The 22,749-nt window shown below is 48.1% G+C and overlaps 1 protein-coding gene across 1 annotated transcript in view; it reads left to right on the plus strand.

Moving 5' to 3' along the window:
- Nucleotides 1-2,205: 2,205 nt before the first annotated feature.
- LOC135828809 (acetoacetyl-CoA synthetase-like) overlaps nucleotides 2,206-22,749 on the plus strand; it is a 54,075-nt gene continuing 33,531 nt past the window's right edge. The window contains exons 1-11 of the mRNA XM_065341239.1: nucleotides 2,206-2,729; nucleotides 3,761-3,864; nucleotides 5,234-5,354; nucleotides 5,624-5,734; nucleotides 14,713-14,810; nucleotides 15,741-15,855; nucleotides 17,594-17,675; nucleotides 18,847-19,006; nucleotides 20,713-20,793; nucleotides 21,705-21,894; nucleotides 22,346-22,468. Of these exons, the coding sequence (XP_065197311.1) occupies nucleotides 2,621-2,729; nucleotides 3,761-3,864; nucleotides 5,234-5,354; nucleotides 5,624-5,734; nucleotides 14,713-14,810; nucleotides 15,741-15,855; nucleotides 17,594-17,675; nucleotides 18,847-19,006; nucleotides 20,713-20,793; nucleotides 21,705-21,894; nucleotides 22,346-22,468 (1,294 nt within the window). The 5' untranslated portion in view covers nucleotides 2,206-2,620. The remainder of the gene's footprint in view (nucleotides 2,730-3,760; nucleotides 3,865-5,233; nucleotides 5,355-5,623; nucleotides 5,735-14,712; nucleotides 14,811-15,740; nucleotides 15,856-17,593; nucleotides 17,676-18,846; nucleotides 19,007-20,712; nucleotides 20,794-21,704; nucleotides 21,895-22,345; nucleotides 22,469-22,749) is intronic.

Raw genomic sequence — 22,749 nt, forward strand, 5'->3', positions numbered from 1 at the left:
AAGACTTTTATTATTTGTTTTACGATGAGCCTATTATACGCGATACAGGCTCAGAACACACTTTTCATCTAGTTGGCATATCAGGGATATAGGGCGGAGCAGCCCATATCCCCAATTATGACACGCGAGTAATAGTGAAATACGATTGGCGTATTGTGCTGGACTGACTGCGGTAATGTAAAGCTAAAATAAAGCAGTCAGTTTGCCCTTAGCATGGCCTTGTCATGAGGGTGCCACATCCGTGGAAAGGCAACATGCCGGCTAATCTCCCTGAGAAGTTGAGTGGTTATCAGCAGGCGATGACGCTGTGTCGATGATGACCTGTTGATGCCCGACAGGAACCTTGCGAGGAGAGTTATTGGGCCTGACGGGTAGGTAAAGCCAACTTCCACATGAAGTTTGCGGATGGCCGACATGTAGACATGAACAGATCGGGGCTGAAAAGTTCTGAACAACTCGGCAGCAAAATAACACATAAAGTAAAAAGTCATCACCTGGCAACGGATTCCAGTTATGCCCTTGACAGAACTGGAAGTAACGGGTATCGGCGGAAAAATATTTCCGGCTGGTGCCAGTGCCGCTAGCTGCAGCACGGAGTCCGGCAACTGAGAGTTGGCAAGACTGGCTGATCTGGCTCAGCTGCTGCTTCCGGAGCCCTCGATGGTTCAAACACCATCGGCGCAGGCCACGTTTTTCGGCACCGACGATTTGTTCGCCCACCAAAAGTCGAAACAAATGTTTCTCACTTGAACACTCCGTAGAGCTGCCGCTGTTGTGCCGAGGCCCATTGGCGCATGGTGTGTATACTCCAAATCTACATGTATGATGATGGGTCACTGCTGACGTTTCTGCTCTTGGACAGTGCAAAGCCGCATGAAGATATGTTGTGGCTCCACAATCGCTGAGAACGCTAGTGTGCGTCCATGGAATACTAAAACACAATAGGCGCGGCGCAGCTAACGCCCACTTGGATGAATCGGAGTGGTGGCGAGTGCATTCTCCTTCCTCGGTGAACACTGCTGGTCACCCTGTTTGATGATCCACCAAACACCATCGGTGCAGGCCGCGTTTTTTCGGAACCAGCCATTTATTCGTCCACCAACAATAGAAATTAATGTTTCTCACTTGAACACTCTGCATGATCTGTAGAGCTGTCGCTGTCGTGACAAGGCCGTGTATACTCCAAGTCCACATGTAGGATGAAGAGTAACAGGTACTGCTGATAATTTTAATTATCAGCATTTACTTCACACAGCGTTGTATTGTCCACGAGCGCAAACTTAAAAGTTTGCGCTCGTGGACAATACAACGCTGTGTGAAGTAAATTGTGGCTCCACAATCGCTCTGAATGCTAATGTGCGTCCATGGAATACTAAAACACAATAGGCGCGGTGCAGCTAACGCCCAACGTGGATGAAACGGACAACAGCAGCGACTAGTCTAGAGCGTTCTCCTTCCTCGGTGAACACTGCTACAAGACATTATGCTTGATGATTCACCAAACACCATCGTTGGGGGCCAAGTTTTCCGGCGCCAGCGAGTTGTTCGTCCACCAACTAAATTTGATGAGTCTTTCTTCAACACTTCGTAGAGCAGCCGCGCAAGGCCTTTCCTTCGCGTTAGGGTAGCGATCCTTCCTAGATGATATCGCTATTCATTGTTACTTTTTACTACAATGAGTAGTGTTTCTCCGAAAATAAAGTCAGCTGCCTGCCTGGGCATTGATTAGGCATTAGTACTGCCTAGGCCTAGCGCCCGGACTTGGGAAAAAAATTGATTTTGCAAGTCTTCAATCATGTTTCACGCGCTATCCAGCCATGTGGCGTGAACAGATTGCTTGACGTGAAAGGTAGCGCGAGTACGAGTCGTACGCGCTCGCGGTCCGCGGACGTGTCAGTGACACGTGAAACGAAAAGATTTTTTTGGCGGGTAGTCGGCAAAAATTAAGTGACGGTCCCTTTAGTCCTTCGCATCGTTTTAGAATTTACCTTGCAAAAATATGATCCAAACACGTTACCAGGGAGACACACTATTATTTAAAAAAAGCTGGTCAACATTAATTTTTTTAATGTTGACCAGCTTTTTTGTAGCTCGATCATGCATACACGCATGCCGCTAGCTCATGCATCATCATACCACGCAGGCACGCACGTGCGTATGCATGTGCAGTATGATCTGGCCGGCTTCGAGTCGAACGATTTTCAATGAGGAAGATTTCTGATCAGGCCAGTCCTTCTCGAAATGGCCTGTTATTGCTTGCTTGCTGTCAGTCACCATATTCCGTGACACGGTTTGGTAGATTCACCAGGCTTGGACTCCGACGGCCGACACGCACACCCGGTATCCTCTTTTCTCTGGTGACCACCGTTGGTTGCCACAAGTCCAAGGCCAAGTCAGTGTTCTGAGTATCTGTACGAATACTGTACTGTACTGTACACCAGGCAGTGGTACACTCATCATACGCTGGACTTTGAACTCTACTAAAAATTAATTTATTCTTCATTCAGTAAATTGTTCTGTAGTTCAGCTAATCGTGTTAGGAGTTACTACAACCACAGAGAATGCCCACTTGTTGAAGGGCTGTGGCGTATTTATATTGGTATCGTGATTAGTGACTGCAATGGCGTCAGTAGAATCACCAGAAAAGCTCTGGTCGCCGCCTGATGGCGTTCGAACTCAAATGGATGAGTTCAGAATCGAGGCGTCTCGCAAGTTTAACCTTGATCTCGGTGAGAGCTGGTATTACATAACCAACTCATTGTGTGGCCACGTTAATTTGTGTCCATTGTTCCTGCACCCAGGCTTTCAAACAATCGCATCACCATCATGAACTCACTCGCTCACTGTTCACGCAAGGGATGACTGAGAATTTCAAAAATTTAAACTCGAAGCCAATGAATGAGATTTGAAAAATCAATCATTAGTTTTACCAAGAGTGCATAATTATACAAGAGTATGCAACTGTGGTTATGGGTCAGTGCGCGGCGCGCTGCCTTCATTCCGATAATAATAATATCTTTATCAGGATGACCCAGAGGCTTGTCGCCTATCAAGGGGTTCATCGCTTTGAAGGATGTACATGACATGTATGAGGGGTCCCATGTTAAATTTTATTCCCTTGGCTCACCATCTGAGTTCTATCTACAATCATGAGTGCATTTATCATCCGTCCACCGTATCTGTGTGTGTGTGTGTGTGTGTGTGTGTGTGTGTGTGTGTGTGTGTATGTGTGTGTATGTGTGTGTAGGCTACCTTCTTGCCAAAGTATTTGGAAGTTGGACTAGTTTCGGCTCCACAATCCAGTGTGTCGTTACTATAATAGCTTTCATGGCTGAGGTTGTTGGTATGTCTGTTGGCTCTGGGTTCTCAGTACTCAGTAGCCGAGGCTGGTTGGTAAAGTAACTCCAATTTCACTTCAAGGTACCAGTGCATCTAGTGTCTGCTTCTATCAAAGCAGCGTGCTGTCCATACTGGTTACCCCAGCAAGTGTAGGGTGTGCATAGGTCTTGGCTGTTTTATGCCGATGTACTCCGTGTGGTGTAGACCAGGTGTGCATTGGTGGTCGATTCACATGGCTTCGCCAGTTGTGTGGATTAGACAGTTATTTGGCGCAAGTCTTGATTTGTCTCATTAAAACCTTGTTCGCTATTGTTGCTAAAAGAGAAAATCTGTGGGTGCACATCCAGTGCATTTGCAGATTTGCGTGCTTCTCTTGCGACGGGCGTATACATGGTACATGGTGTGTGTGTTTTTTTTCTAGGTAATTACAATGACTTGTATCACTGGTCTTGTGAACACTATGACCAGTTCTGGGATGAGTTTTTCCGCTATAGCAAGATCGTCCACTCTGCACCGTACACTACGGTGAGTGTGTTGTGTGTGTGTGTGTGTGTGTGTGTGTGTGTGTGTGTGTGTGTGTGTGTGTGTGTGTGTGTGTGTGTGTGTGTGTGTGTGTGTGTATGTGTGTGTGTGTGTGTGTGTGTGTGTGTGTGTGTGTGTGTGTGTGTGTGTGTGTGTGTGTGTATGTGTGTGTGTGTGTGTGTGTGTGTGTGTGTGTGTGTGTGTGTGTGTGTGTGTGTGTGTGTGTGTGTGTGTGTGTGTGTGTGTGTGTGTGTGTGTGTGTGTGTGTGTGTGTGTGTGTGTGTGTGTGTGTGTGTGTGTGTGTGTGTGTGTGTGTGTGTGTGTGTGTGTGTGTGTGTGTGTGTGTGTGTGTGTGTGTGTGTGTGTGTGTGTGTGTGTGTGTGTGTGTGTGTGTGTGTGTGTGTGTGTGTGTGTGTGTGTGTGTGTGTGTGTGTGTGTGTGTGTGTGTGTGTGTGTGTGTGTGTGTGTGTGTGTGTGTGTGTGTGTGTGTGTGTGTGTGTGTGTGTGTGTGTGTGTGTGTGTGTGTGTGTGTGTGTGTGTGTGTGTGTGTGTGTGTGTGTGTGTGTGTGTGTGTGTGTGTGTGTGTGTGTGTGTGTGTGTGTGTGTGTGTGTGTGTGTGTGTGTGTGTGTGTGTGTGTGTGTGTGTGTGTGTGTGTGTGTGTGTGTGTGTGTGTGTGTGTGTGTGTGTGTGTGTGTGTGTGTGTGTGTGTGTGTGTGTGTGTGTGTGTGTGTGTGTGTGTGTGCGTGCGTGCGTGCGTGCGCGCGCGTGCGTGTGTGTGTCCATATGGTGCATTGGTATGTGCAGTCGATTTCCAATCGAGAGGTTGCGGGTTCAATTCCCGACGATTATGGTCGCATACGACGTCTTTCTTCTCTTTCTCGGACTCTTCCTGACTTTTCTTTCATTCTCCTGGGTGGTTACCAACAGCCAGTGTATGCCGGAGTATGTGGTGTGGTGTGTGTGTGTAGAAAAAAAGAAAAGAAAGAAAAAAAAAAGAAAAAATGGAAAAATGAAAAATAGGGATTCACTGGCCAGAAAAAGTCACTTCAATCAGCTGTGTGGTGGATACCAGGCTAAAAATAGTGGCGGTTAATTCATCAGCCTTGCAAGCTGTTGAATGGTGTAATCCCAGCACAAGTTGCTATGTCTAACATAGCTGTTCGCTATCATCGCTTCCGCGATGGGCAGGTCTGAGGTCTGAGGTGTGTGTGTGTGTGTGTGTGTGAGAGAGAGAGAGAGAGAGAGAGAGAGAGAGAGAGAGAGAGAGAGAGAGAGAGAGAGAGAGAGAGAGAGAGAGAGAGGGGAAGAGAGAGATTTTTTTCTACTAAATCTTATTTTGTAAATGTTCATATTTGTATATGTTCAATCCAGGTTGTTGATACATCGCTGAATGTCAGTCAGAAGCCCAAGTGGTTCGACGGCTGTCGGTTGAACTACGCAGAGAACTTGCTGCGGCATCGGAACAGTGACCGCACCGCCGTGATCTTTGCTGGTGAGATATCCGTTGGGTTGATGCTGTCTGGTACGATTCCTGTGTAAATCTGACTCTCTGTGGTGGTTTGTGTGCGCGTGTGTGCGCGCGTGTGTGACCGTATGTTTGTTTGTGTGTGTGTGTGTGTGTGTGTGTTTGTTTCTGTGTTTGTTTCTGTGTTTGCATGTGTGTGTGTGTGTGTGTGTGTGTGTGTGTGTGTGTCACTGTGTGTGTGTTTGTGTGTTTGTTTGTTTGTCTGGGTGTGTGTCTGGCTATGTGTGTGTTATCAGGCGAGGGTAGGAAGACGGAGCACATTTCCTTCTCTCAGCTCTACTCGCGAGTGCAGCAGTTGGCTGTCGCGTTGAAGGCAGCCGGTGTGAACGAGGGCGACCGTGTTGCCGGTAAGTCTGTCTTTCTGGGGTCAGCCCTGTGATCCTCTCAGTCTCGTGCATGTGTGTGTGTGTGGGAGGGGGGGGGGGGGGGGGGAGGTGAGGTGCGTACGTGCCTTTGCATGTGCGTGGATATGATATCTGGATGAAGTAGGTAATAATGTAGCTTCCTTTGTTTATAAAGAGGAGACGAGGAGACAGAAACTTCAATAAAGGGTCGTCACAAAAGTTTTCTGTCGTCTCTGAAACGGACACAGCTTGCTATACTGGACGGCGAAAATCGCATGCGTGTGCATGTCATATGGCCCAGAATCTGCGGAAACCAGGCTTAGGGTGAAAATCATTTTTTTGAGAAAATGATGTTTTGTAAAAAGGTTGTGTCGCGTGGACGATCGAGTGCAGTGAAGTGGAACCAAAGAGAATCTCTCTTGTTTGAAGAAGTAGCAGTCATGGCAGGAAGGGTTTCAGCAGTCAGGGAAGTCAAAGGGCTTCCGGTAGAATATTCCCTGCTACTCCTTTAGTCACAACGAAGAGTTTTTGAGCTGATCGAACGGATTCCATCTCCTACACTCAGGGATGGCGAAATTTCTGCGCTAGCTGCTGCTTGCGGAACACAGTGAAGAAATCGTCTCCAGTTAGAGTCGTGATGGCGATAGCGAGGAGAACCTGGACGACATCGATCCAGCCAATCGAAGTACGGAGATACTAGCTGTTTCTGGGCCTCACGCAAAGGGAACACGCGCAGCAGAGCTCATACGTTTGCAGCAAGTTCACGAGGAAAAAGGCTTGAAGCGCAGTGTGAAAACTGTTTTGAATTGAAGTCCTTGGCGATGAAGTGCTACTGAATGCCAGGCGAATGAGCGAGCAGATCGAGAGGCCCCCACTCGAGACTTTCCTCACTGGACAGCTAGCTGCAAGGGATTGTACGGCGTGCTGATAGTTCAATTGCTGGTCAGCACCGAGCAGATACTGCAGCACGCTAGCACACTATGCGCTTACTATGAACAGTGGAACAGTTTGAAAGGCTGTGTTCTTGCTTGTTTCTGAACAGTTGTACTAGATTCACCCTTCAAAAGGTGCCATCTCAACTGGAGTCGGGTTTCCTTGTGGTGTGTGGCGCCAGAGCATGACAGTACATGTATTCAGCCCCAGAATGTACTGAGTGAGGAGCAAACAAAACGAGAGAGCTTGGAAGCTCAGGGCCCTACGCTATGCTTTTTTGCCTTGATTACCTAGACAAAAAAAGGTATAGCGTAGGGCCCTGAGCTTCCAAGGGATGTTATAAATTCTTCAAAAAATTCCTTTTTTTAAAGACATAACCTGGGATTCGAACCCGCACTATCGCGCGCCCTGCATGCATCCCCCGATACACTTTGCATACATACTAATTCTTCCATGTTGCTTCACGTTATGATCTTGCATTTGAAAGCCCTATTTGAATATGCATTGTGGCCAGCCGTCTTTGATGGTACGGTACGGGACAGGTACGATCGAGGGTAATACGACACCGTCTACCGCCTTGATGACGGCAAAAAAAGCATAGGAATATTATAAATTTTTCAATTCTCCTTTTTTTTTAAGGCATATCCTGGGATTCGAACCCGCACTATCGCCCTATGTCATGCAGGTTCTCACACGCAACGGGAACACTTCGTGGTAGTAAAATAGATATTTCGCAAACAACAAAAAGACAACTCTTTCTCTTCCTTTCGAAGAACCGAACTCATTGCTTGCCGAGCCTCATCGAAAAACAAACAAACTCTGAAAAAGCCCTACACTACACTAGTACGGGATTCAGCGCAGAGCACAAAATAATCATGAGTCATTATACAATGCATGCAGCGTAGCCGTGAAAACTGGTGAATAAAGAATGCCGTAGGCTGGCAGCACGTGACCCGTCGTACCGCAGTACGCGACGGCGTCGCGGCTTAGAAACGAAAGGAAACACTGCGAGAAAAGACAAAACGAAAATACATGTCCCTTTGCCAAAACTTAGAAGAAACAAACAAAATGCGACCAAGAATCATTTTGAGAGCCAACGTCAATACTCTTGTGCAGATGTGCAAATTCTTGTCTTGCACTGTGCAACGCAAGAAACAAACAACCCACGAAATGACTCGTGAACTAACTGTAGGCTAAATCACTACATGTACGCGAAATTGCGTTCCAAAATAAACTGAATTTCTGAGACATTTCATATTTCACATCCTGAAGGAAATATTGAATAAATAGTAAATACATCATAAAAAACACATGGCCGCGACGGCCTTCCCAACATACCCCCCTCCTTGATACATCCGTATCAAAGAATGAGTAAAATGAGAAAAGAGATCGAACTGACTAAAGATGGCGATAAGTCCATCTAAAACGTGCGTACGGACTGTCAGCCTTTCACAACCGGACATAGCCGTACAACTGACCTGGTTACCTGCTTGCCTCCGACCTGGAGCTTAGCGACACGCACTCTGCCGTCAGAACCAGGGTAGACCTCTAACACCCGTCCAAGAGGCCACCTGCCACGGGGGGTATCAGCTGACACAACGAGGACGATGTCACCAACACTGAGATCCGGGTACTCTTTCCACCACTTGGACATCCATGCTGTCACTCCAGAACACGACATTCTCCATTGCGATGGCGAGAGTCTTGGCTACGGACACACCAAGACGACATCCGATGACTGCTCTCATTAGCTCGAGTCGGGGGATGCTAACAGCTGATAACGGCGCCACTTTGGCTCGAGCCATGACGAATCGACTGGACCTCGTACCATCCTGGTACACATGACAGAGATAAGCGACTGCTCCATATGCATCTTGCGAGGCATCGCAGAATACATGTAGCTGAGTCTCCACCACCTCCTCATCGCGTTGAAGACACCGGTGAACTCGGACATCCTGGAGTGCATCCATGTCGGCACACCACTTTTGCGCCTCTGCGCCTAGCTCTGGAGGCAGAGAGTCGTCCCAGTCAGCACCTGCTAGCCACATCTTCTGGAACAACATCCGACCAACTATGGTGAATGGCAGTACGAATCCGATCGGATCAAACAATGTGGCTAGGTTCTTCAAGAACGCTCTCTTGGTGACAATGTCTGATGGCGGCTTGACATGAATCAGGAACTCGTCTTCCTCTGCTCGCCACTTAACTCCGAGAGTCTTGGTCGTCGGCAGGATTCCATTAGCGAGGTCCACTTCCTTGGCTCGGTCCTCCTCGGGGACTTCGGCGAGCACCTCAACATTGTTGGAAATCCATTTTCGCACATGCATTCCAGCGAGACCCCACAGCGCCGTAAGCTCGTGGTACAGCTGAATCGCTAGCTCTGTTGACTTTGTCGAGTCCATTGAATCGTCCATGTACGTGGACTTCAACACGGTTTCTGCTGCCATAGGAAACTCCTCCTGGTTCCGCCGCGCATGCTCTTGCGAGACCAGTTGAGCTAAGAATGGAGATGCATTGATCCCGAACACCACTCTATTGTACTGGTAAACGGCCGGTTGGTCCTCCGTATCTTCTCTCCAAAGAAATCGATGGAACTGTCGGTCATCCTCTTCCAACTCGATTTGTAGATACATCTCTGCCACGTCGGCTACCAGTGCGTTTGGGTGTCGCCGAAACCGCAGGAGAACGTCGGTGAGGTCCCGTTGTAGTTTGGGCCCAGTGCTGATGTAGTCATTCAGACACTTGCCTTTCGTCTTTGCTGCTGCATCAAAGACCACACGCACCTTTGTGGATGTAGCCCCAGGTTGTACAACAGCAAAGTGCGGCAGATACCAGCCGTCGCCATCACTTGCGTTGCTGATCTTGCTGATATACCCTTGTTCTAAGTGACGGCGAATCACGGTTCGGTATTCCTCAGCGACGTCTGGCTCCTTCGCCAGGCGTCTCTCTGCTGCGATGAGCCGCTTCATTGCAGTTTCTCGACTGTAGTTGTCCGGAGGTGGTCTCTTGATCCACGGCTCCGAAACCTGGTATCTTCCGTTCTTGTAGGTCATCGACTGGACCGTCTGATCAAAAACGGCTTGATCATCTGCACAGAATTCGTACGACTGGGGAAGTTCCTCCACCTCCCACATCCTTCTCACCAGTGCATTCAGGTCGACGTCCTTTCCGAAGTACGTGCGGGTGAAATTTGTCGTCTGTTGCGGTCTGGTGCTCCTGCCAACGCATGTCCACCCGAGTGGCGTTCTGCGTGCGAATGGCTCATGAGCCTCACCATAGACTTCCTCCATACACCTGTGGAGACTAGCGTGGTCAAGGCCGATCAGCGCCTCTACTCGCTTCTTCTGGCATTGCGGAAACTCGATGCCGTTGAGGTGCGGATACCGTGTCTGATCTACCGACCAATCATGAGGTGTAAGGTTACCGGTGACATTCTTGGCAGTCAGAGCAGAGAACTGTGTGATAAATCTGCCATCCAGACTCTCGATGTGGCAGTCGACTGGCATGGTCTCTAGGGTCTCGATGCGGCCGTTCAGTGTGCTCACTGACACTTCTTGTGTGGGAGCGCTAAGCTCTAGCTGTGCCGCAACGTCGCAATTAAGGTAAGATTGCGTGCTGCCGTCGTCCAGCAGCGCGTTGACCTTGACATTCTTGTCGCCGTGGCGAAGTATGACGGGAACGGTTCGCAGTGCGACAGCTCTAACGCCGACACTACTCATATGTGTGGCCATGGAACTGGTGTCACCCCGCTCCGTGGAGGCGCTAGACTGGAGCACTGGCTTCTGTGAGGCTCCATTCGAGTCTGTAGTAGCACTAGACTTTCCGTGCAGCAACGCGTTGTGGGTCTCTGTACAACCGTCGGCACCACAGGGCTGCGACCTGGGACAGTTATTTCCCAAATGACCAGAGTTAAGGCAACGGTAGCAAAGCTTGAGCGTCCGGGCCTTCTGCCAACGCTCTGCAATTGACAGCTTCCGATACTCTAGGCATTTCCAAACGGGATGGATCTTCGTGCAGATCGGGCAACTGCTGCTGCTCTGGGCCTTCTTGGGCTTGTCAGCGAAGAATGCCTGATGCTTCACTCCACCATGACTGGCCTGGCCCTTCAGCGGGTGACTCTTTGCTGTTTGAGTGGACCCTACTGGAGTTGCCGTGGAGATACCTTGGATCGTCTCCTGGGCTCGTACTTGGAACTCGCTTTCCAGCTCCACCCATTGCAGAAGCGCTTCGACAGATTCAGAGGTGCTTGTCTGGTGTATCCACTTCTGGTAGCTCAGCAGAAGAGACACCCCCAGCTTCTGTGTTAGCCGGACATAAAATGTCCCGTTAGCCAACTCCTGTGTCTGACCACTCGCCTTCAAATTCACCACAGCGACATCGAGTTGCTCCGCAAAACGCTCCAACTCCTGGGCGTTTGCAGATCTCATCGCTGGGAACTTCTCAAGGGCTTCTAGATGCACTGCAACTAGACGTCGCTGACCACCGAACTTGTGTTCCAGCCTACGTCGTGCTGCCTCATACGCCTCGGCCGAGTAGCCAAGAGTGTCGATAGACCGTAGTGCATCGCCCGCGAGGTATTTCCGGAGCTGCAATAACTTCAGCCCATCCGGAATGTTAGCGCAGCCAATGCACATCTCAAACGCCGCCTTCCACGTCTCATATTGCCGCTTGTCGCCCTTGAACGTTGGAATTGACACTTTCTCTAAATGTCGGTACAATTCGATTCTACCAGAACTACTCGCTTGCACTGGTAGACCACTCGGCGATGTCATGGCAACTGGAAGACTGCTCGGCTGCACAAGACCATAATCTTCACGGTGTGACGCGTGACCTGGCTGACCAACTGGTATTTGTTGCATGACCGGTTGGGTCGCTGGTGGTGTAGACATTATTCCAGACTGATTCGGCAAGACGTGCGTCGGGAAGTCGGGTGCCGACAAGAAACCCGGTGGTGTTCCAAATGAGAATGGATGTCCAGAATGGGTCGGCGGTGGAACGTACAAATGTCCTGATCCCGGCACAAATGCAGGTGTAGAAGCCGAGAGAGTATGACTTGCAACTGCACGAGGCTGCATAGCTGGAGTTGGTTGTGTCTGGGCTGACTGCACGAGTATGGTCGTGGCCGACAATGCTCTGGGTGGTACACTGACCCCACTTGAACTACGGTTAGGGGCAGTGATTACATTTCTTGCCGAAGCTGCCGACGTAGATACCGGTGCCTGCTGCGCGCCAGACTGAGCAATGCCACTTGCCTGGTTACTCCCTGCAGACTGATGACCAATGTTCCGCGGTGTTGCCATGGTTTCGGCGGTTGCCATGGCAACCGAGTGAACTTTTGACAAGAGCTCCGCCGTAAACGGTAACGTAGGTACAGACGACAAAGAGACCGGAAAGGACACCTTGATTGTGCGTGACTTGTCTGTACTCACATTGGTTGCCATGGTTGCACTTGACGACGACACAATTGGCTGGCTGTCACTGACGCTTGTCATGTCAGCCCCAGGCGGTTCGTCCTGTCTATCACGATGGTCACCACTTGGAGTTCCCAGGGGGAGTGCCAATGCATTTGCTCCCAGAGGTGCTCCCGAGGAAACGGCAGGCGGCTGGGTAGTCCCCTCAACAGTCGCACTCTGGCTGACACTGGATGCAGACACATTCCCAAAACGACTGAGACTCTTCTCAGCACACATGTTCTGTTTTTCCTCAAGGGCCTTGCTAGGAGAGTGTGGCGGTGTCAACATCCTCCCACTTGCTCTGGGATTCTCCAAGCTCTGCGTCAACGTTGCCTTTACTAATCTTATGTTCTTGGCTCTGGTGATGGAAGCTGGCGAACTTTCACCCGTTCTGGCTCGACTTGGCCTCTTGCTGATTTCTGCCAGCACGTCGCTGGTCTTGCTGACAGCATCGCTGTAGTCGACGTTGATGACCTCTATCTCCTCGTGCACTTTTTCTGTGGGTAGTCCTAATTCTGCGTACCGAGTTACCAGTTTTAGACACACATCCACAGCGTTGTGAACACTCTCAGTCACGTCATCCAACAACCTCTTGATCTCTTTCGAGGTCGCATCCTCTTCGTAGATCCTGCTGAGCAACAAGTTTCGATTTCGTGTGACATGGAACTTGGCCTTGGCCTTCGCCTTCTTGCACTCCTCAAGATCCATGTTGTCCAGCGAAAAGCCGAAATGCTACTCACTACCACACTGCGCTTGGTGAAGGAACCACTACTTGACAACCATCCTCTGCTACCAATTTGTCATGCAGGTTCTCACACGCAACGGGAACACTTCGTGGTAGTAAAATAGATATTTCGCAAACAACAAAAAGACAACTCTTTCTCTTCCTTTCGAAGAACCGAACTCATTGCTTGCCGAGCCTCATCGAAAAACAAACAAACTCTGAAAAAGCCCTACACTACACTAGTACGGGATTCAGCGCAGAGCACAAAATAATCATGAGTCATTATACAATGCATGCAGCGTAGCCGTGAAAACTGGTGAATAAAGAATGCCGTAGGTTGGCAGCACGTGACCCGTCGTACCGCAGTACGCGACGGCGTCGCGGCTTAGAAACGAAAGGAAACACTGCGAGAAAAGACAAAACGAAAATACATGTCCCTTTGCCAAAACTTAGAAGAAACAAACAAAATGCGACCAAGAATCATTTTGAGAGCCAACGTCAATACTCTTGTGCAGATGTGCAAATTCTTGTCTTGCACTGTGCAACGCAAGAAACAAACAACCCACGAAATGACTCGTGAACTAACTGTAGGCTAAATCACTACATGTACGCGAAATTGCGTTCCAAAATAAACTGAATTTCTGAGACATTTCATATTTCACATCCTGAAGGAAATATTGAATAAATAGTAAATACATCATAAAAAACACATGGCCGCGACGGCCTTCCCAACACCCTACATGCATTCCCCCATACACTTCGCATTCATACCCATTCTTCCAAGTTGCTTCACGTTATGATCTTGCGTTTGAAAGCCCTATTTGAATATTGCGGCCAGCTGTGTTTGCTGGTACGGTACGGTACGGGACAGATACGGGATAGCGCCAGGCGTGACACAAACACACAAACAAACAAACAAACACACAAATACCAAATTAAAGCTGTGTGGACCCTGGCTAGCGCCAGACGTTACTGAAGTAACGTCTTCTGCATAGCTACGGGAATAATATTAATTCATGCAGAACTGTGCATGGCCACTACAGCCTGCAGCACCAAGGGGCCACAACAAGCCTGCCCCCACATGCCTACCTTGTCATGTCACCTTAACAAAAATCATCCATGTCTCTTCCTTCAGTCTGGTGGATCTCTCTTCATTTCTTTCCTGTGATAACAATTTTGTTTTGTTTTTTTTTGGATTTTTTAACACAATACCCTGGTGTGTTTGAGATACTTTTAATACCACTATGAGTCGACCCACAGCAGTAATATTTTGTTTCCTGACCTCCCATGCCCAGTAGAAGCTGAAAATGGGAAAGTCATTTTGTGAAATTTCACCCTAAGCCTGGTTTTCGCAGATTCTGGGCCATATGTACAGTGTCGGTCGACTTTCGATTTCGAAAACGTTTGAAATAACTACATGTTGCTCTCTGTCTGTGAATGACTGTGTTCACTTTTTTCTCGCTTTGTGTGCCTGGGTTTCTGACTTTCTCTCTCGTTTTGGCTTTTTGCCCTCTCTCCCCTCTCTCCTGGTCCTTTCTCTTAGGGCTGCAACGGGTAGGAGGTCGGTCCGGTAACGGGTTTGGGTACTATTTTTATGCGGGTAGCACGGGTACCCTATCGGGTATTTTTTTGACACAGTTTGTGGTGTGAGTGTGTGCATCTGTGCTACATAGAAAGTGTACAGTAAGCATGTAGCCGTGCTGGGTACATGCACCGTTGCAAAAACACCGTACTCCAACTACCCGATCGGGTTCTCAGGAGCAAATTGCTACCCTACTACCCGATTAAATTGCGGCTAGCACGGGTACCCTACTACTCGTTGACACCTCTACTTTCTCTGTCCTGTACGCTGCGTTGGACACTGTATGCAGGTTACCTGCCAAACTGTCCGATGGCTCTCGAAGCTATGCTGGCCACGACAATGCTGGGCGGCGTGTGGAGTTCGGCGTCGCCTGATTTTGGTGTTTCGGTAGGTGCCGCTACCTGTGTACGCAATATCACCATCATACAATGCATGCAAAGTCGAACTCTCCAGAGTGTGCTGTTCCTCATTCTATCACAGTCAATCCCATGAATAACGACCCCGGGTGTAATAGGGGATTCACACACACGGGTAAACCCGAGGTCACGGGACAAGGTAAAAGTTCAGACCTTCGGTCAACGGAGTGGGGCCGTTCACACCCGTGGTCAGTTTTGCCTTGGCCGCACGTTTGGCCATGAACTTGTGGCGGGGCAACTAAAAAATAATCTGTACTGCATTTTTGTAGTACATTCTGTACTGTATCTAGCATTCGCCATGCACGATTTTCCGATGGGCACTGTCTGAAAATGCAAGTTGCGATGCACTCGTACAACTAGGGTTCAAAGTTCTCGCCAAAGACAAGATCTACGCATGCGCGTCTTATAGCCATGGGATTTTTCCCTTGACAAACGCCCTGAGGCCCACGGCCACGACTTTGCCAATTTTTTCCCGAGAGGTTCTTCCTTTCCCCCAGCACCATAGTTTCCATAACAACTTTCCCATAACCTTGGTTTTACCCGTGTGTGTGAATCCCCTATAACAACAACTCGCGAATACTCTCATAATCTTCAGCCCTGGTTACCATTGGGCTGTTTTCTTCTCACAAATAACGACATTTTCTTGTGCTCGATCGAGGTCCACTATTCGCGAAGTTGATTGTACATCTGTTACGACTCACTTTCGAATGACATCTTGTCATGTGCGTGCGTGCGTGCGCGCGCGCGTGTGTGTGTGTGTGTGTGTGTGTTGTGTGTGCGTGCGTGCGTGTGTGTGTGTTTTCATGTGTGCTTGCATGCGTTCGTGCACACACATGTGTGTATGTATGTCTGTCTGTTTGATTTTCTGTTTGCTTGTCTGTCGGTGTGTTTGACTGCTCAGGGTGTGTTGGAGAGGTTCTGTCAGATTTCACCAAAGATTTTGTTCTCCGTCAACGCAGTGATCTACAATGCAAAGAGCCACGATCACTTAGAGAAGCTGACCAGTGTTGTTGAGGGTCAGTTGCCCTTGTATGTGCGAGTGTGTGTGTGTGTGTGTGTGTGTGCGTGCTCATGCATATGTGTGTTTGTGTGTGTGTGTGTGTGCGTGCTCATGCATATGTGTGTTTGTGTGTGTGTGTGTGTGCGCGCGCGCGCGCGTGTGTGTGTGTGTGTGTGTGTGTGTCATACCTGCCAAGTAATGAGAGTGCTTTTTCTGGATCGCCATGGCAAAATCCCGGGATTTGCCTTGGTTTTCGGAATGTCCTATTTTTCCAAAAGAATCCTTTTTTAACCCTTTAAAACTACCGATAAAAAGTGACCGATTGGGAAAGTCGCCAAGGTGATTTGATCACGTGACGTTACTGGCACGTTACCGGTGGAAAAGTTTTACTGCCGCGGCTGCTGGGGCAGTAAACTTTTACCGGCAGTAAAAAAGTGCTCAGGCTGCATGCGCGCTGGGAAAAAAGGGAAAATCCCTTGTCAGTGCCGCTGTGAGAGCTGAAAACTTCACGGTAACGTTAGTTTGTTATCGGTAGTGTGAATGTCCTTCACGGTTTATCGGCATTCACGGTTTGACGGGGTTCACGGTAGTCTGAACGCGCCCTTAGGGCCCACAATTATTTCAAGGAAAGCACTGCATACGCGAGCCCAGGTACTTATCTGGTCGTTACTTTGGTGTCCTTTGGCCGATTTTTGGTGAACTTGGGCTTTCTTGAAAGCTCTTGGCCAGAGGAACACAGCGATACCCAGAAATCCATCAAGGAATCCACAGAACCAGCGCCGCAGCGCGATTCGGCGCTCCAAATCCAGCATTGCGAGCGCCCAACTCAAATTCTCTGCCATTTCAACAAAATGTATCGCAGATCGCTTAAATTTTTTTACATGAGAGCTGAGAAACATGCCTTTGCGATGACGTAAACTATCTGTGGCTGTGTGGGCCGCGAGTCAGGGAAAACACCCCAAAACGAGTTCTAAATGCACGCGCCCGAGGTGACTCTGCTGAGCGAATTTAGTTCGAGTCTCATAACTCCGCTCTCCAACCTCGGATCGCCTTCGGGGTTTTTTGAGCTGATAGCTGAGACAATTCTAATGGTGATAGACCTTTCGATGGTCCGATTTGGTCAAGGGACAGCCGAGTTACGCCAGGTTGCGCTTTGAAAAGTATGCACTGTACACTGGTACGGATATATCCATACTGTGGGCCTCAAAGGGTTAATGGCACCAACATATCGAAAATAGATGACTGATGGTGATCATCGGATCACACGTACGCATGTTCAAGACTCAAAACGGAGGTTTTACAGGGACTGTTCATGGAAGGAGCATTAGTACTGTAGTAGATCCACTGGTACTGGAGGCTATGGTGGTTCGCAATCAATAAGGACAACTACTCGCCTGTGACAGGTTATTTGAAGTGCTCCAGGTACAATATCAAGCTTGTTTCTTGTACAGTGAATTTCGGGATAATCGACAGGAATTTCGGGATCGCGAGAGTTCATCTAAAATTGCGGGATAATCCCAAAAAAATCTGGATACTTGGCAGGTTTGGCGTGTGTGTGTGTTCATATGCTTATGTCTGTTCGTGCCTGCCTGCGTGTGTTTGTGTGTGTGTGTGTGCGTGCGTGCACGCGTGTGCCTGGATGCGGAGGGGGGGGGGGGGGGTGTGGGTGTGCGTGTGTGTGTGTGTTCACGTGTATGTGTATGTGTGTTCACTTGTATGTGTGCATTGTTTGTGTGTTCATATGACCCGCCTAGGTTTACCATCACTGGAGAAAGTTGTGGTGTTGGACTATACAGAGATGTCTGCGCCCATGGATATCTCCAATATCTCGAATGCGTAAGCTGTGTGTGTGTGTGTGTGTGTGTGTGTTGTGTGTGTGTGTGTTTGTGTGTATGTGCATGTGTGTATGTGCATGTGTGTGTGTGTGTGTGTGTGTGTGTGTGTGTGTGTGTGTGTGTGTGTGTGTGTGTGTGTGTGTGTGTGTGTGTGTGTGTGTGTGTGTGTGTGTGTGTGTGTGTGTGTGTGTGTGTGTGTGTGTGTGTGTGTGTGTGTGTGTGTGTGTGTGTGTGTGTGTGTGTGTGTGTGTGTGTGTGTGTGTGTGTGTGTGTGTGTGTGTGTGTGTGTGTGTGTGTGTGTGTGTGTGTGTGTGTGTGTGTGTGTGTGTGTGTGTGTGTGTGTGTGTGTGTGTGTGTGTGTGTGTGTGTGTGTGTGTGTGTGTGTGTGTGTGTGTGTGTGTGTGTGTGTGTGTGTGTGTGTGTGTGTGTGTGTGTGTGTGTGTGTGTGTGTGTGTGTGTGTGTGTGTGTGTGTGTGTGTGTGTGTGTGTGTGTGTGTGTGTGTGTGTGTGTGTGTGTGTGTGTGTGTGTGTGTGTGTGTGTGTGTGTGTGTGTGTGTGTGTGTGTGTGTGTGTGTGTGTGTGTGTGTGTGTGTGTGTGTGTGTGTGTGTGTGTGTGTGTGTGTGTGTGTGTGTGTGTGTGTGTGTGTGTGTGTGTGTGTGTGTGTGTGTGTGTGTGTGTGTGTGTGTGTGTGTGTGTGTGTGTGTGTGTGTGTGTGTGTGTGTGTGTGTGTGTGTGTGTGTGTGTGTGTGTGTGTGTGTGTGTGTGTGTGTGTGTGTGTGTGTGTGTGTGTGTGTGTGTGTGTGTGTGTGTGTGTGTGTGTGTGTGTGTGTGTGTGTGTGTGTGTGTGTGTGTGTGTGTGTGTGTGTGTGTGTGTGTGTGTGTGTGTGTGTGTGTGTGTGTGTGTGTGTGTGTGTGTGTGTGTGTGTGTGTGTGTGTGTGTGTGTGTGTGTGTGTGTGTGTGTGTGTGTGTGTGTGTGTGTGTGTGTGTGTGTGTGTGTGTGTGTGTGTGTGTGTGTGTGTGTGTGTGTGTGTGTGTGTGTGTGTGTGTGTGTGTGCGTGTGCGTGTGTAACACAACGGTATGTCTTCCGGTGTACTAGTACTGGAAAGTAGAGTCCATCTTGAGAGCCAATCTGCTGTTGTGCGTTACTTCACGTGTTATTTTTGTGTTAGGGTAAGCTTCACTTCCTTCTTGTCGTCAGCCGTTGCTTCACAAGCAGACAGCAGTGGTGACGAGGTGGCCTTCACCCAGGTCCCATTCGACCATCCTCTCTTCATCATGTTCAGCAGCGGCACAACAGGAAAGCCAAAGTGCATGGTGCACTCTGTCGGTGTAAGTCGTCGTCTTCTTGCTCTGCTTCAATCGTGTTAGCACACAGTAAAATCCCTTCATTGAGGTGTTGTGATTACGTCATCAATTGGGATGTTTTGTATATGATTACATCATCTTTAGATGAAAATGTATAAAAATGTATATTATTCCGTTACCTTGGTCCACTGTTAGTCATCTCTATAGTAACTTTTCTCGTTGCATCTTGAGATGGTATAATAATATGATTACATCATATTGAGATGGTGTGTTTGTGATTACATCATCATCTTGAGATGCTTTGTATGTGATGACATCATCATTTGGGGCTGCTTTGTGTGGAGTGGCAAAGCCGTATCTGTAGCTGTGGTTCTCTAGTATGTATTTGTTTCCCATACCAAACTAGCACTGTTTGTAGGGTTTTTATTAAATTTTTTTAAATACAGGTAGACTCCCTTTAATTCGAACCTCAAATTGCCAGGCCCTAACTTCGAATTATCCGGAACTTCTAATTATCCAAATGCAGCCCCATGCAGTGATATGTATGTCAAAATGCTTGAAATCGCATGCTGAATATTTTTTGCACTTTTTTATTTGCATCAACGAAACATAGGTGGTTGTATACGCGTACCGGTCATGTACAACGGATCATCAAAACACTGGATCGACACACAATCCGATTTGACATTATCTTCATCTTCTAGTGAAGAAGTTGTCAGTCACTGCAGCTTTCCTGAAACAATCTCAACGGAAAAGAACTGCGCTGCCTAATCCGTGTCATGAAAGGCCGTCGGACAGCAGCACGTCGTTCTGAAGAACGGAAGTGGAGCATAAGCATAGACAATATTTACAACAATAGTGTTGTTGTGCGCCAACATCTCCGCGCACCAGCTGGCGCGGCAAGAAAGGCCATCGAGATCCGCGAAGAGAGTCGTCCACCTGGAAGAAGTCGTCTTCAATCAAACCTTTGCAATTTGCCTCGCACGGGCTTGAATCAAATTTCGAGAGAAGGTGGGTTTCTTGAACGCTATTAGTCGATCCTGCAGCGGATCATCGATCGATTTTTGAGCTACTCTGGCTAGAGAAGGAGAAAAGAATGAACTTCGAATTACAAGGATAGCATCTCAATCTCACTTCGAAATAAGCGTTCAAATGACATAGCGAATGTACTGTAAACAGCTCTTCTGTACGAAGACTGGGTTCGAATTATCCAACCGGCGCACTTTTCGTACTTCGAATTATGCATTCGATTTTGACTTGAAGTGACTTGCAGAAGATCGGTACGACGAAAAAGTTCGAATTACACGGAATGTTCGAATTACACCGTATTCGAATTAGAGGGAGTCTACCTGTATTTGGTTTACAAAATCCACATATCTCCAGACACTGAAGTGAATAATGGAGTGTGTTTGCCGCCCCATACAAATTTCCCAGTCTAATCTCTCGGCACAAACTAGCACTGAGTGTTTGCTATTCGATAATAGTACTGATAAGAAGGACACACTTCAGACTTCATTGCCTTTTTTGTCTCCGAGGAAACTGTTTGCTATTCAGTTTAAAAAAAACCTGCAGCGGTGGCAACTAAAAGAAATTTAAAAAAAATGAAAAAAAATGAAATCCGACTCCCGGCGCGGTCGTTAGTCGCAAGTTTGTCGAAAGGTTCCGAGTACATGTATATGCATTGGTCGTGTGATGTCATATCAATGTGTTGATGACCGTCTCTCCTGCAGGGCACTCTCATACAGCACCTGAAGGAGCATCTTCTCCATGGGAACATGACGCAGAATGACATCATCATGTACTATACAACGGTAAGAATGACATCATCATGCACTATACAATGGTAAGAATGACATCATCATGTACTAAACAGCAGTAAGAATGACACCATCATGTACTACACAACAGTGAGAATACCACCATCATGTACTACACAATTACAACAGTGAGAATGACACCATCATGTACTATACAAAGGTAATAATGACATCATCATGTGCTATACAACAAGGTAAGAATGACATAATCATGTACTACACAACAGTAAGAATGACATCATCATGTACTACAGAACAGTGAGAATGACACCATCATGTACTATACAAAGGTAAGAATGACATCATCATGTACTATACATGTACAACAAGGTACGAATGACATCATCATGTACTACACAACAGTAAGAATGACATCAACATGTACTGTACAACAGTAAGATATACCTCGCTGTCAGGTGACCCCAGATGTACATGTAATGCCTAACATTCGGAGTGATTGAAAGTCAGTTTTGTTTTGCTTTGATACCGGTATGCGAAGACTTGCCAAGCTTGCTTGGTGATGTCAACGCCAAAATACTGATAAGTGTGTTGTTTTGTTTTACGGTCTTGCTAGTATCAACGTGATTGCTAAGGGGGCACTCATATTGCTGTGTGTGTGCGTATGTGTGTGTGTGTGTGTGTGTGTGTGTGTGCGTGCGTGTGTGCGTGCGTGCGTGCGTGTGTACATGTGTGTGTGTGTGTGTGTGTGTGTGTGTGTGTGTGTGTGTGTACGGATGCGTGTGTGTGTGTGTGTGTGGACATATGTGTGTGTGTGTGTGTGTGTGTGTGTGTATATATGTGCGTGTGCGTGTGTGTGCGGATGCGTGTGTGTGTGTGTGTGTGTGTGTGTGTGTGTGTGTGTGTGTGTGTGTGTATATGTGCGTGTGTGTGTTTGTGTAAATCAGACCGGCTGGATGATGTGGAATTGGCTGGTAACATCATTGGCTACCGGAGCGGCCATTGTGTTGTACGATGGGTCGCCGTTCAAGCCCACACCTTACGCACTCTGGGATTTGGTGGATGAGATCGGAATTACTATTCTGGGAACCGGTGCGAAGTGGCTCTCTGCGCTGGAAGACCGGGACATCAAGCCTGGTGAGTGGGTTCTGCTGGCATTGTGTGTGTCTTTCTCTCTCTCTCTCTCTCTCTCTCTCTCTCTCTCTCTCTCTCTCTCTCTCTCTCTCTCTCTCTCTCTCTCTCTCTCTCTCTCTCTCTCTCTCTCTCTCTCTCTCTCTCTCTCTCTCTCTCTCTCTCTCTCTCTCTCTCTCTCTCTCTCTCTCTCTCTCTCTCTCTCTCTCTCTCTCTCTCTCTCTCTCTCTCTCTCTCTCTCTCTCTCTCTCTCTCTCTCTCTCTCACACACACACACACACACACACACACACACACACACACACACACACACACACACACACACACACACACACACACACACTCCCCTGTTCTTATTTGCAATGTCTACATTGAGGAGCCTGTGTTCCGACATTTTCGACTCACACTCTTCTATGCGTGTGGTTCTACTCATTCTCTCATGTCTCATTGTTGCCAGTTGAATCTCACAGCCTGAAGACTCTACACACCATCCTGTCAACAGGCTCACCACTAAAGCCGATGAGCTATAGCTATGTATACCGTGCCATCAAGTCTGATCTTCTCCTGGGCTCGATCACCGGTAAGGACAGATCCACCAGTGTAGAGTGGCCTCATATACCGTAATGTCGCATGTAGAAGCAGGTGCTTACGGCCGTATAAGCCGGGGTTCAAACCATGCTTCTATTCAAAGCATGCTTCCATGTCAAGATCATCAGTGTCAAGTGTGCAGTGCATACTGCCACGTATGTACTGTGCAAGTACTTGCACGTGTCTTTGCACAGAGCGGCTTCTATTCAAAACATGCTTCTGTGTAACGGCGCCCTTCGAAAAAATTGGCTTCTATCCGAGTCATCCTTCTAT

The sequence above is a fragment of the Sycon ciliatum genome, chromosome 12 (genome assembly GCF_964019385.1).
Source record: "Sycon ciliatum chromosome 12, ocSycCili1.1, whole genome shotgun sequence".
In the NCBI taxonomy this organism is placed as follows: Eukaryota; Metazoa; Porifera; class Calcarea; order Leucosolenida; family Sycettidae; genus Sycon; species Sycon ciliatum.